At 36.5% G+C, this 15,422-nt stretch overlaps 1 protein-coding gene across 1 annotated transcript in view; it reads right to left on the minus strand.

Annotated features, from left to right (window-relative positions):
• Positions 1-347: 347 nt before the first annotated feature.
• The window catches only part of LOC136041662 (phosphatidylserine synthase 2-like), a 60,646-nt gene continuing 45,571 nt past the window's right edge, over positions 348-15,422 (minus strand). Inside the window, exons 6-9 of the mRNA XM_065726374.1 lie at positions 13,569-13,683; positions 5,706-5,851; positions 2,717-2,917; positions 348-901 (exon numbers count right to left, since the gene is read on the minus strand). Coding sequence (XP_065582446.1) covers positions 754-901; positions 2,717-2,917; positions 5,706-5,851; positions 13,569-13,683 — 610 coding nt within the window. The 3' untranslated portion in view covers positions 348-753. The remainder of the gene's footprint in view (positions 902-2,716; positions 2,918-5,705; positions 5,852-13,568; positions 13,684-15,422) is intronic.

The raw sequence follows: 15,422 nt of genomic DNA on the forward strand, positions 1-15,422 counted from the left end.
CAGAGCTTACGAATATTGAAAAAGTGGTGACAGTTGACAAGTCAATTGATTTACCAAAAGAGGATAATCAACCAATGCAACGTAAATAAAATACCTGGGCCACCAATCAAAAATAGAACTGATACGTTGGAGATGGTTGAAGCGATCTTTTGAGGGTGCTACAAAGCTATCGGTGACTTTGAGTGAGAAATTTACAAAAGTAACGCACTCTTTGTAACCACCTACCCAAGGAAGTGGTAGCATAAGAAACATGTGGAGGAATACAGAAATAAATTATACAAGAAATTCACAACATTCTTTAAAATAAATAACTTTCTTAGACCATTTCTTGGCAGCCACTGGGCTAATAATATATCAACAGCTTTATTCGAGATAAAAACAAACCGCCTCACAAAATCAACAAAATAAAAACTCATCGACTGAGTAATTGGCGTCACATAGTGCAGACGTGTCAACACTACCTCCCTCCCGGGGTGTGGTGCTGGATCACTCCCGAGATCAGCATACTCAGCTCACAAAAACTAACACTGGAGCTACTTTCTTGTACTGTTGTCCACTCATTCACCATCGATATCAGACGAAATTAGTCTAAAGAAAGGTTTTTCAATTGATGCAGATTATTTATCCATGTGAGTTTTAATTCATTTTTTAATCCAAAAATCTCAAATTCAGGTTTAACCTTAAAAAAGGAACATCAGGATGCGAGCAGCGATTAAGCATTTATTAAATACATGGAGATCAAATTTTTGATGTTTAATCCTTCAATTTTCTAACAGCTTCTCTAAAATCATTATGCAGTCCATTGGCAAAGCGTGATAAAGAGAATTCTGAAAAGTCTTTAAGGCCCTTGCTTTCTTGAAGCCATCTATATCTCCGCTCTTCAACTTCTAGCTCAGTTTCCCTAAAAATGACGAAAACATTCTTTTTAAAAGACAATTCCAAAAAAATAGCAAAGCCAATTATATAAACTGACTCCAAAAGGATTTATAAACTGCTTGGTACAAATAAACGCACATGCACGAGGATAAAGTTTTTGTAATACGAACTATAAAAACACCATTTGAACAGAATAGCAAAAGGTAATTCAAAAGACGATAGTCATTTGTGAAACAGAGGTTTATATATAGTTAGTAAATACGCCTATATTCATTGATCAATCCTGTTAAATCCCATTACTTCATCTTTACAGAACATAGTTTCTCAGAGTTACAAACTGATGGACAATCCTTCTACTTTTCCCTCATTTTAAGTTTCTGTATAGTTTACCTCGCAAAAATATCTAAATTACTAATTTGTCCATTATAATGTAACTAAATAACCGTCATTAAGGTCTGTGTTCCTTGAACAATTTTTAGTACGGTATTTTTCTGCTCTCTTACGGCTTTTATAAATCAACAAAAAAAGACAATCTTGATATTATTCTATACTTCACAATCAACTCATTCGACAAATTATATTATTAAAATTTAGCGTACATAATTTTTTAGATTGAAAAGACTTTGAAAAGTGGCTAAAAATCGATAAAAAGACGACAATTTCTCATTTTTAAAGCAAGTTTGTTATCTTCCCCAATAAAAAGTCCAAGCGAAAATATAATTCTGGCTCGGTGAATGCTTAAACCTGAATAGACAAATGAATCCAGTTATGTAAATATTTTCTCCTTTTTGTGCAAGTAACAGATATATGATTATCTTAAAATAACTTGTTACAAAGGGAACATATACCTTAATTTTGTATGATATTAGGACTTGTACATCATGAATCGTTTTCAAGCTTCCAATTTTATTCCCTAGAAAGTTCCAAAGAAATTTAGGTTTTCCAAAACATGTTATTTGCTGGTTTCTCAGTTTCATAAACCATTGGCCAACGCAGCTTTTGATATCAAACTACTGCTGTTGGTCTTACCCTCAAATGCCCTAGCCATACAAAAGGCAGAAAATAAAATACCGTCTAGGGCCAAAAATAAGCAGGTCGTTCCCGAATGAGGGACAGGATGACATAAGGAAAGGTGTAAGGGAAATAGGAACTTCCTTGGAGGGAGAAAAGATGGAGGCTTTGAATAGATGGGGATGGAAGAGCGTGCGTGGCTGTGTTGGCCTCAGGTGGCATGGTACTGCAGTGATTTATTACTGGCAGTAGTAGTAAAAGATGTACGCTGTGTAACTTGAGGTCTTTTAATTATTACAACAGAAGTAAATAATTCTGAAGCAAAACGAAGAAGGTGTTACAGTAGCAGTAGCGAACGTAGTAGCTACTCTTCTGTGTCAGTAAAAAAAAGGAAAGATTTAGAATCCTGAAGACAATAAGGCAAGGAGTTTTGTGCTATAAAAGGAGTTTCTAGGGCTATAAAAAATGTCAAGATAGAAAATAAATGAAATCATTTTGGAAGCACGATTTTTTTAAAGTCGTGGCCTAAAACTAATATTTTTTGTCACAACTACTCCAGATACTTATTCACACCTTGTTTCTTCACGTATTACTTCCAAAGGTCTTATTTTATTTTTTTACGCATAAAAACTCTCTTTGCTCAATTTGAGGATGTTTTTACTTTTCAGAGAGAGAAAGAGAGGAAGGGAGGGAGGGAGAGAGAAAAAGAGAGAGAGATAGAGAGATAGAGAGAGAGAGAGAGAGAGAGAGAGAGAGAGAGAGAGAGAGAGAGAGAGAGAGAGAGAGAGAGAGAGAGAGAGAGAGAGAGAAAATGAACAAAATCACTTACTTAGGTGTAGCTTTTCTATTCAAGACGAACGCCCAGATTGTGTAGAACAAAAGCCCTATAAGCCCTAAAACCCAGAAAAGGGCAATGACCCGAGGTAGTGGTTTCGATATAGTTTCTCTATCGAAGCGTGCAACAATTAAAAACTCTGTAAAGACAATAGTCAGAAGAGTCCAGGACTGACGACCAATACTTGTACAGTCGCTGAAAAATACAAAAAATGTATATGAATAAGTAATTATAAATGGTAGAGAGAAATTAAAGCATGCAGCCATTTCCAACCGAGAAGGCTGTTTGGTATTATACTAAACATTAGTTCTCCTGATGCAGGCCAAATGACACTCTAGCAATACATCACTTCATCCTTTATAAAGTCGAGTATGAAAATATAAAATCAAAAGCATTTATTATAAAGATTACAATAAATATTACAAAATCTATATTCAGAAAGTAAATAACAGAAGTTTTGAGAACTAATTAAGCATTAACGAGATTGAGTTAAGAAAAAATCGGAAGAATAGAAAGATAAGTCTGCAGATCAAGATTAGAACGTTAGAAGCCACAGCGATGTCAGTGGACAAATATCGTTCGGAAACATGGGTATTTCGGAAGACAGAGGAGGACTTGCTAGACATTTTCCAGAGAAACTGTCAACGGATGGTTTTGTGTGCCTGTCTTACTCCTCATATGTGAACCGACAAGCTGTATGAAAAATGTGGGTGGTCCCAATTTCAAGGGCTGTAAAAAAAAGGTAAAGATGGCTATGTCACGTTATGTAAATAAAGGGTAACTGATTGTCAAAGATCGTCTTTTTGAGCCATCCATCGAGGGCCAAATGAAAAGGAGGTCGTTCCAGAATAGGATAGAAAGCGGTCGTAAAAGAGGACCTAAAGGATATTGGAACTTATTGGGAGGGGATAAAGAGGAAAGCTTCGGATTTGGATGGAGGAGAAGCATGCACAGCTGTGTCAGCCACAAGCAGCTTGGTGATGCAGCGAGTTGCTAGTAGTAGTAGCATTAAAACAACATCTTTTTTATGTGAGACAAAACACAGGGGATACTGCTTCAGGAAAATAAAGCACTTGGAATTATTTCTCTTTTGGTCCGAGTTCGACGAATTTTTCAAATTTCTTAAAATTTTTCAAATTTCAATTAAAATTATTTTTTTTTAATTTCAAATGTTTTTTTTCTTAATACTTTATTGTAGGAAGTGCACCATTTTTTTATGTAGTCAAAAATTACGTGATTCTAGAGTATGAAATATGTCAGAAGATTATTAGGGCTTGGATATTTTTAAGCAGCTCTTATGGTTTATCCTTATTTGTTTAAGGTTAACAAATTTCTTGGAAAACTTTCTCATTACATTCAAGTTAAACCTTCTTAATTATTCTCAGATACTAAACTACAAGCTATGTATCCGCCATATCTAAAGAAGAAGGCACTTTAGATTTCCTAAAAGAGATTAATTTTAGCCACCAAAATTTAGTTATAAATTTAATTCTTTAAAAGAGATTAATTTTAGCCACCAAAATTTAGTTATAAATTTAATTCTTTTAGTCCACAAAACTCTAAAAGGATACGAGTGGTGCTGATACAGTTAAAATCAGAGATGACAAGTAGGCATTTCAGAACAAACAAGGATATGTCACCTCAATTCCAAAGAAGTAACAAGGGAGCTTAATTAAACTAACCTCATGTAAAATATTAATTATTTATATCTATTATCGATTATTATTTTATATCAATATCTATTGAAATATTCTCATGTAAAATATTTATTATTTATATCTGTTATCGATAATTATTTAATATCAATATCTATTGAAATAATCACTGAATATGAGCAATTGAAATATCTAACAAAAAAACAATATTTAACATAAACAATTTCAATATTTAGCATTAAATATTCATAAGCAGCCACTTTTTCGATCATTCTTGAATCTTGTTATTATATGCGATCATTATCAAATGCGTGATAACACCATCTCAAAAGAAAGTATTCAAAAATAAATGTATTAGTCAATAATTCTCCTAGCCTCAAACAGTAACTATATTTCAGTACAATATTCCTGGATCAATTTTCGAATATTTTTGTACAAACCTTTCTTGAGGAACCACTTCCCCATTACTTGCAAGGTTGTAATAATTTGGTTGTAGCAAAGGTAGTAACAAACCTTTCTTGAGGAACCCCTTCCCCATTACTTACAAGGTTGTAGTAATTTGGTTGTAAAAAACCTTTCTTGAGGAACCACTTCCCTATTACAAGGTAATGACCTTTTAAAATAAAACTAATAATTTGAGCAAGCTTTGAACTTTAGCATTTTTTTTTTCAGCCAGCTTCTCTGGGGACCAGAGCTCCACAGAACGGTATCGGGGGACCATACCTTAAGGCTTTCCCAGATTCTGTTGATGTCTTTAATTCTTGGATCGGAGGCAAGATTTAATTAATAATGTTTAACGGTTTGAAAGGTTAAATTAAAGGTTATATTTAAAGGTTAGTTATTACTATTTCATTACATTTTCAAACACTAATGGCAAACATCAATGTCAAACAAACAATAGTTCTGTCAAACATACTAGTCAAACTGGGGTGACCCATACAGCAAGATAACTGGAAGCTGAAAAAGCCTACTGCACAAATTTAAGTTTATGGAAACTCGGCCATAAACCTGTGACAACTATCACATAGCAGACTAAACAAAGGGCATATAACAGTGAGGCAAAGTCATTACTGCCTAGATAAGCTTAAAAATTGTTATATAAATTATGATATGTTATAAATATATTTTAATATAGAGCTTGTAACGTGATTTCAATATTTTGGAAACTGGGCAATAGATATGAGGCAACTATGATATAACATAGACAAAACATAGTGAAAAACAACAATGAGGGAAAGTCACTTCTACTTGAAGAGCTTAAAAAATGTTTGTCTCTTAAACAACGAGCGAGCAAAAATTAGTTTGTCATACGAAAGAATTAAACTTACGGATCGTCAAGATATTGAAAAACTTCTCGTAATGCAACAGCACCCCAAAACAGCATGGCAAACAATCTGACTAAGTTGAGCCAATGATCAGGTGGGACCCAGAGAACAAACTTCAGATAGAAAGTGTTCAATTCTGTTAATAAGAACTAAAAGAGAAAAAATTACTAATTCAACCCATCCTAATCGTATGTTTAGCTGAATTTTGATACAAGACAATAAAATTTTTCAGTCGAGCGACGTCATTATAAATACAGTGCTTTCACTTTCACAAATAATCTGTAAAACCTCGGGGATTTTCGGTAGAAAACTGGCAGATGACCTGAGAGCAATCTGCAGATTTTGTACCGAAAATAGTTTGGGCATCTTTTCTGTCGGTAGATGGGTATGAAATTTGGTATGAATCCCAAAACATCAGTAGAAGTGGAAACATTGCAGAAAGGTTTGATCGAGATAAAATTCTCTCAAGTCTCCCGAGGAAAGTATTTGGAAAAAAGATTCCTTTGAATTCCCGTATTCTTTAAAGAGTATATCGCTACCGGTGCATAAAACAGAAGCATTTAACTATCAAAAAAGCAGTCTCGCTGTTAGGAGAAACGAATTTTTCAACTCCGATACAAAATATAAGCGAGTCAAAGATTCGCTGATACTCTATGTACATATATGTAATTTACAACCTTAATTATTAAATGACACGTAATTGTTCTTGCACAGTTGACTCGCGCTTGGAGGGTAGTACTATGAATATGGTAGGAATAGTGAATTATGAATATGGCAGTGGGCATGAATATATGTAATTTACAACCTTAATTATTAAATGACACGTAATTGTTCTTGCACAGTTGACTCGCGCTTGGAGGGTAGTACTATGAATATGGTAGAAATAGTGAATTATGAATATGGCAGTGGGCATGAATATATGTAATTTACAACCTTAATTATTAAATGACACGTAATTGTTCTTGCACAGTTGACTCGCGCTTGGAGGGTAGTACTATGAATATGGTAGGAATAGTGAATTATGAATATGGCAGTGGGCATGAATATATGTAATTTACAACCTTAATTATTAAATGACACGTAATTGTTCTTGCACAGTTGACTCGCGCTTGGAGGGTAGTACTATGAATATGGTAGAAATAGTGAATTATGAATATGGCAGTGGGCATGAATATATGTAATTTACAACCTTAATTATTAAATGACACGTAATTGTTCTTGCACAGTTGACTCGCGCTTGGAGGGTAGTACTATGAATATGGTAGGAATAGTGAATTATGAATATGGCAGTGGGCATGAATATATGTAATTTACAACCTTAATTATTAAATGACACGTAATTGTTCTTGCACAGTTGACTCGCGCTTGGAGGGTAGTACTATGAATATGGTAGAAATAGTGAATTATGAATATGGCAGTGGGCATGAATATATGTAATTTACAACCTTAATTATTAAATGACACGTAATTGTTCTTGCACAGTTGACTCGCGCTTGGAGGGTAGTACTATGAATATGGTAGGAATAGTGAATTATGAATATGGCAGTGGGTATGAATATGGCATTTTTTGCCGAAATGGCGTTTTACAAAGACCCGTACTATTTCCTGAAGAACAAACCAAACGATAATGCATCAATGAAACAGTTTGATGACCACCATCTCATGCACCATCTCACCAGCTTCTACCTATCGACAGAAAAACACACAACATAATTTAATTGGGATTAGAAACAATATCATACCTATTATCTAATTATAATCTTATTATATATAATTATAATAAGATATAATTATTAATAATATATATATAATGATCTTATATATATATAATAATAATATATTATATATATTATTAATATATAATTATTATCTAATTATATAATCTGTTGTAGCATAGTGGATTGGTGCTCTGCTTGGCAATACGGGGCCCAGGGTTCGATCCCCGCCGCAGCAAGGTTGGGTGACAAGCTTGCTACTTGTTCCTGTAAAAACACCCAGCAACTGAAACATCGATTCGACGCCCTATGCGCCAGCAATGGCTCTGGAGGATCTTTATCCTTTTTTTTTTATTATCTAATTATATTAGCCATAATCATTACCACCTACATCTATCGATCCAATTCAATAATATTATTAAAGCCAAACTATCCTAATTGTGGTAAACAATCACTTTCTTTTTTTGAATACAATACACATTTATTCACGTATAGACTTTTAGAAAAAGGATTTCTCGCTTTGAACAACAGGAATCACAGTAAGACAGGTGAACTTAGAGATTAGTTTTTATCAAATAAATAAATATATCCATTTCAACCAAAATTCCTAATTTGAAGGCATTTTTTCCGAATCATAAGTTAAATAACTTTATTCCTCACGCCTCTCAATACAAAATTTCTATACAACTGACACCTTTTTAAAAGAAAAATGTTATGGCAGGGCGAAGAGCAGATCGACTGCGGCACGATTTCCATTTAAAGTCGTCCTACGTTAAAAGTCTCGAGATATGGTATGTTTATGTTTAGGCTATTGGAGAAGGCTTCCAGTGATTTCATCTTTTCTACTGGGAATGGTAGTTAGTTCCAGATCCTGATGACCCAGGGTATGATCAAATGATGGTAAGAATTTGATCTTGAAATCTTCATCTTCACGGGCTCCAATTGCAGACTGTGCGATCTTGTGTTGCTTTGGGGAATTTTTTGAACAAGCTTGTCTTTTACGTTCCCAAAATTCTCATGAACTATCTTGAAGAGGGTTTTTAAGTCTAAGATCGTTCTACTTGTCTCAAGTTTATGGAGAGTGAGCCTTCTTAGAGCTTCGTCATACGGAAGGTTTCTGAATCCTTGAAGTCCTTTTACAAAGCGTTTCTGGACCCGTTCTATTCTGTCAATATCCTTTTTGAGATATGGCGACCAGATGACAGTGGCGTATTCAAGCTGTGGCCTGACGTAGCTTGTGTATGCTGATATATTTGAGTGATTGTCAAGATATCGTAGGGATTGACTGAGTAGCCAGAGAGTATTCGACGCTTTACGCACAACCAGGCCGATATGCTTTTCTGGTTTGAGGTCCAAGCTCAGAATTACGCCTAGGTCCTTTTCACAGGTAGATTTTGTCAGGTCGATACCTTTCATTTTGTATGAGTACATCGGATTTTGGCGGCCAAAATGGACGACAGAGCATTTTGCTAAATTTGGTGAAAGTTGCCATTCTTCGAGCTTCTCTGTCAGGGCATCCAAGTCGCTTTGGATTTGTGATGATGCACTAGCTTCTCCCAGGAGCTTCGTATTGTCTGCAAACAGGCCGAAGTCGGTTTGGGAAATGGCATTTATGCAAATTTCTATGTACATGACGAACAAGACTGGGCCGAGAACACTACCTTGTGGGACGCCACTGGTTGCATCTGTCCATGTGGATAGTGTATCTGCAACCTTGACTGCTATTTTTCTATCATTCAGGTACGCTGAGAGCCAATTTTTTAGCTGTCCCTTGATCCCATAGATTTCTAGGCAGTGGATGAGTTTTCGCAAGGATATTCGGTCGAAGGCCTTAAGTAAAATCGATTAGGATAATATCTATTGGAATCCCACGGTCAAGGGTAGACTGGATGTAGTCGTGTATCACTACTAGTTGAGAAACAGTAGAACGATTTTTACGGAAGCCATGCTGATGATCTGAGATGAGATTGTTCAATTCGAGGTGCGAGTTTAACTTTTCTACTATGACTCTTTCCATGATTTTCAGGAAAGGTGACGTAAGGCTGATCGGGCGATAATTCTCCGGGTCACTCCGTTTCCCTTTTCTTTTGAAAATAGGTGTTACATGGGATAGCTTCCAGGAAGTAGGAAAATTGCATTGCTCGAATGAGATTTGGAAAAGTATTGCCAGAAGTTCACATAGCTCGTCTCTCACGTCTTTCAGGATGAAGGACGGGATGCCATCAGGAGTGAGTGCTTTAGACGCTTTCATGCCCTTCATTGCTCTTAGAACACTTCCTGGCGTGAAGCCAATGCTGTGGAGCTCGCTTCCTGGGTGTGAGTCTTGGAGTTGAGGTAAATAGCCATCGTCAATAGTGAACGTGCTGGTGAAGAATTTTACAAGAGCATTCGCCTTATCTAGGCTAGTGCTATGGACCACATCACTTCGATCTATTAGTGTCGGTAGTTTCTGTTGCTCACCTAGCTTGCGTTTGCACAGGTTGTAGAAATCGCTTTTTGTTCTTATTTTCTGGAATTCTTCTCGTTCGCAATCTTTGTTGTAGTTTCTGATAGCTTTTCTACATTTTGAGCTGAGTTTTTGAAGCTTGGCGAGTCTACTTATGCTTCCAGAGGCTTTGTTATCCCTGTATGACTTCTTCCGGTCCCTGATGAGCTTTCTTATGTGCTTGGGAAGGAATATCCTTTTGCCAATGTGTTTGTTGTTCCTGAATGGTGTGGTTTGAGTGACGGCTCGGTGAAGTGTGCCATAGAAAACTTCCCAGGCTTCGGCGATTGGTAGGTTATGCACAAGGTTGTCCCAATCGGTATGCTCTAGTATTATTTTGAGTTTTGTTATGTCTGTTTTATGGAAGTTTAATTTAAAGGTGGGTCCATCATACTGTGTACGAATTTTGAGTTGTTCAGCACGGACTTGGCAGTGGACAGCATGTTCGTGGTCGCTTGTAACGGGGTTAACGACTGTTTTTGTAACGAGCAGGTCTACCATGGGCGTGTTGAATACAACTTCCAAAGTGTTGGTTTGACGCGTAGGCTCGAGGACACTCTGCGCTAGCTTCAACTCGCTAGTGAGGTCAAGATAGTGTATTAGTTGATCTTTTGAGTTCTGGCTTCTCATCCTGAAGAAATGATTTTTCCAATCCATTTCAGGTATGTTTAGGTCTCCGCATATCACTACGGATTTAAATTTGTTACAGATCTTCTCCAGGTAGGCAGAAAATTCACGACCTGCTGTCAGTCCCTCTCTCGGCTTCTTATAAGTTGCTGTTGACCGGTACATGGCTACAATTGCCAGGCAAGAACCATCGTTAGAAGTTGGCATAACACTAGTTATGGCGTCTATTGTCTTATTAGAGAAACAACTGTGCTCGTATATGTGTAAGATTTCCCTTGAAAGTATCGCAACTCAACTTCTCTGTGGTTTTGCCGCGTTATCCTTCTTAAAAACTTGATATTCTGGTATTCCAAATCTAGTCGATAGTATTTTTTCATGTAACCAAGTTTCAGAAATGCAGATTACATCGTATCGAGAGTTTTCGTAGAGGAATGCTTGAAGCTCGCCGAACTTTCCAACCATACTGTGTGCGTTAAAAATTAGTAAGTTTATCTCTTTTGGCTGTTAGGCTATTGTCTCACATTCGCATTACGCGGTTTGGGAGCAATGGCTCCCACCAGAAGACTGTACTGCTCTTTCGTCTTTGTTTCTCCTGAATTCCACTCGTTTCTGAATCTGCATGCGTGTCAAATCAGGGTTAATGTATATGTTTTTTCGTATTTCATCATCGCTGGATGTCCTGAGTACTGGAGCTCCCTTCACTATTTGTTGGCGCTTTTTAAGGCTATCTGGGCTGTTGCGTTTTAGTTTGACCAGCAGTAGTTTCGGTTTTCCTCCAAGGGGAGCTTTACCGATAGGAACTGTTTCCAGGATTTCGGTGTCGGTCAAGCGAGCTCCAAGGTCGTGGTCTTCACAAAGCTTAACTACTTTTTCGGCGTCCGTACAGCAATCATTTTCTGGTAGCCCTGCAACAACAAAGTTGAAACGTTTCTCATCGCGTTGCTTCCTTTCTCTCTCTGCAAGAATTAGCATATCGATGGCCGGCTCCTGGATCAGAGCCCTGCTTTGACTTACTTGTCTATTTGGCCTTGGTGCCATTGTGGGACCTTGGTCTGCCACGGAATCACGTAGTCTCAGGAGTAGTTTTGATACGTTCCTTTTGGAGCAGCTTGTACACTCGTACTTAAACAATTGTGAGTTGTTGCCAAGCTGCTTAATCGCTAGGAATAGATCTGCATGCAATTATCTGCATCCAGCGTGCTCCCATTCTGAGCAGAAAAGGCACTGCAACGAGAAGCAACGTTCTGCCACTTTGTGACAGTACGAGCAGTCGCCAGTTTTACATTGTTGGGATGTGGAAGTTGACTGAGAAGAATCCAAGTCTGTGAATACTGGGATCGGAGTTCCTGGTGGATGAGTGACCGAGCGTCCATCGGCTGGTGTTAAAGCGGATTTGTTTTGTACTGGAGTGCTTTTGGGGGTGCCAGATTCAGATTTGCATTTCTGACAGAGCCACTTTCCCTTCAGTTTTTCCATTGTATCTTTGTTGTACGTTACTGAGGCACAATTAAAGTGAAACCAGCTGCAGCACTCTCTGCACTCTATTCCACCCTGAGCTCTTGTAACGTTCTTTTAGCATTTAGGGCAGTTATTTGCCGTGGTTCACGGTCTTATCAAGAAGCCGACAGATGTCAACTCGTCACGGGGTTTTTAAAACTTGGTAGGGGGGATTTCGGACCTGTGGGAAGTGCAGATTCCTGAATCGCCTATCCCCAGCAGTTTAAGGATGGATATCCAGCCGGTACCAATACGGCCCTTCGTGTTCGTTATCGCTCTCTTCTGCACAGGTTTTTTCGAATATAAAAGATAAACGACTTAATGAAAGGTTTCTCCAAATGTAGAAGATAAACAACAACTCAGTGTACTTAATCTGCGGACTTTTGGAAAGCAGGTACTTGGTAACTATAGACCGGTGCTATATTAAGAGCCACAAAGATGAAATTGGCGATGTAGATGGCGAGCTAGCCAATATGAGAAAAAAGATGGCGCTGATAAAAACATCCATAGTAAAAGACCTATACTAGGAATTGGAGAAGGTCTCTTAAATTCTCCTTAGCTAAAAATCTATCGTTAGAGTGTCGAAATCAATATGAAAATAACCACAAAGTAATGCAGAAGCTTTATCCCATTAACGGTAAAGAATCAAACTCAGTCCCAATCACCCTGGATACAGCACAGATGGCGCAAGTTGCTATTTTAACGGCCGTAATATCGGTTGCGTATTTTTAATAGCACTAAATATGGTAATATGGAATCGGAACCTGAGTAAAGTAGTGAAGAGACTCTCCTTTAAATGAATAGGATGGAAGGATAGAGGAAAATGATAGGAAAGAAAAATGAGAGGAAAAACGAACATTGCGAAAAATGTTGTAGTTTGACTGTTAATATTGATAGAATGATCCAGCATCCGTTTCAGAAACGTTCCATATCATGACCAATGCCAATTGAGAACAACAAATAGTACAAATTTATCAAAATGTGAGATTAGAAATGATTAACTGCTATAAAAATATCCCTTTTCCTTTTAAATGATTAACATGCACATTGCTAGCATTATTCTTATAGTGTGTAACATATATCTTGAATAAACAATTATGCGTTTATCATTTTGTTGGATGAAGGGTAGAAGGCGTTGGTACAATTTTTTGGTTTCCATTTGGTCTTTTTAAATATTAAAGCAAATATCTGAAAACGCTAATGTGAGAACAATTTAGCGACTAGAGAACTAAGATTAAATTCTGATTTAATTCGAAAGTATTTAGATTTATTTTTACAAATTTGAACCACGAATTTTTCAATTTAATCTAAAATTTGCAACAACAAAAATGCAAAAAAAATAAATGAATTATGCAGAAAGTATAATAAATAATCAAAAAAAGGGAAAATACCAGGACTCTAGAGGGCAAACGTCTGAATCCCTCCAATACATACATACTTCACTACTATATAGCTAGAGACTTGTTATTAGCATATTTGCTCACCGGACTGGCACACTCATCAAATTCAACTTACTTCTATTTCAAAAGGGGCCTGACTTACCACAAAAACAATGGTCAATGTAGCAACCCATCGGCCTAAACTAGATAATGGTCTCCATTCAAATTTAATCCAATTATATGGTCCAAATTGAGCAAATATTCTCTTCAGCTTTCCTCTATAAAAGAAAAAAAGATTTAATATTAATTCAAAAGTTCGATTTAATATTAAGTCAAAAAGTTTTCAAGGCTCCTAAGTCTATTTATCTGATCCAGGCACTTCCCAGATTATAAATTAATTTTTATTTTGGCTGAATAGTCTCGACTGAAAAGCCCTCGTTTGCTTGGAAGAGAAGAAGAAACAGGTCTGCAAAGCGCAGGTACAGATCTCCTGATTTTCTGCCTTCGCCGAGAAGTATAATGCGTGGTTGGAAGCAAACCATTTGATGCTTATTGACACTTCTGGGCAGATGGTGGTATTAACTATTTTGAGGGTCGGTAGAGTAAAACTACCTCGGCCTAATGAGTGTGTACCTATATCTTCTGCTCAACGGATGTATTATGAGGACTGTGTGCCATATTGAAGAACTTGAATTTCGCATGTAATTTAAATCTGCAACACATTGGGGAAGGGTAGTTTTTAAGGAATTTTGTTCCAATTCTTTAAGAATGACCCCTAAATCACAAAGGCCGTTTAATTAGAATAAATAGCTCGTTTGAAATTACCAAAAAGTTTTTTAGGGATTGAAGATTAACAACAATAGTTTTTTGCCAGACGTTCTTTTTTACAAAGAAATTTTGAGTCTTCATTACTTTTTAGAAATTTCATCGAGCTCTTCATCTGGAGCGACTCTGATTCGTTCGTGTATGCATTCCATTGCAAGAAAATTTAACCGTTCTTCAGTGCGTACGATTTTAACCGTGCGAACAAATAGTGACAGGGATTGCTGCTAAAATACATAAGTAAAGCATTTACCACGGGCAAGAGGTTAGCATTTAAACGCTGCTAAGTGTCAATGGCATCCTTGGGTATTTTTTTTTTTTCAGTTTATCGCAACAAAATGATCATCATACACCCCTTACGGTTCCAGGTCACAGATTCTGTAGCTTGGTAATTCTAGAAGCGTTTAAATTTCACTTTTTTCTAGGCTGATTCGTAACAGACATTGGAAAGATGATAGTATATTCTGGTGCAATTCAAACTTTTGGGTAAAAGCCTGACTAGAGTTTTCAAGGAAACAAATAAATAGTAACCTCCTGAAGTATTCCTCTACCAGACGACCGGGAAGTTGTGTTTCACTGGTTGCCGCATTGTTGTTCTGGTCTCCAAACAGGGATATCCAGATGGTCATATAAGTCACTAGATTTCTTAAAATTAAATGAAAATCTGACACGCGCCTCACATCGAGCCTCTTCTAGTTTGTTTGTTTTTTTGTTGTTTTTTTTTTTTTTACAGTTATTATAGACTTCAAGGCGTCAGAAAGGTCAAGATTTTCTCTCTGCAAGTAGAATACTTAATGTATATGCTCCAAGTACAATGCTCCAAATAATATAAAGAAAACAGATACTGATACAAATGAGTAAATACATACTAAGACGAGTAATAATTAGAATTCATATTTTAACAAAAAGTACTTTAAAGGTATTTAAATACTCTAAATAAATACTTTAAGAGTTAAATTTAAAAAGGGCAGAAATTTAAACAAACAGCAGAAGGTTTCTCTTCTAAACCTTATAAAGAACATTGCAGACCATTTGGGTTTTACTTAAAATTATATGTGTTTCAAAAAGGGTTTGACTTTTTCAGAACATAAGCGAAAAAAGAAAATGAATATAAAAATAAAAGATGGCTGGAAAAAGCTAATGGAAATAATCTATTTCAATATCTAATGATATCAATTAGTGTAAGTCCCATCTA

Source organism: Artemia franciscana, unplaced genomic scaffold, assembly GCF_032884065.1.
Source record: "Artemia franciscana unplaced genomic scaffold, ASM3288406v1 PGA_scaffold_32, whole genome shotgun sequence".
Lineage (NCBI taxonomy): Eukaryota > Metazoa > Arthropoda > Branchiopoda > Anostraca > Artemiidae > Artemia > Artemia franciscana.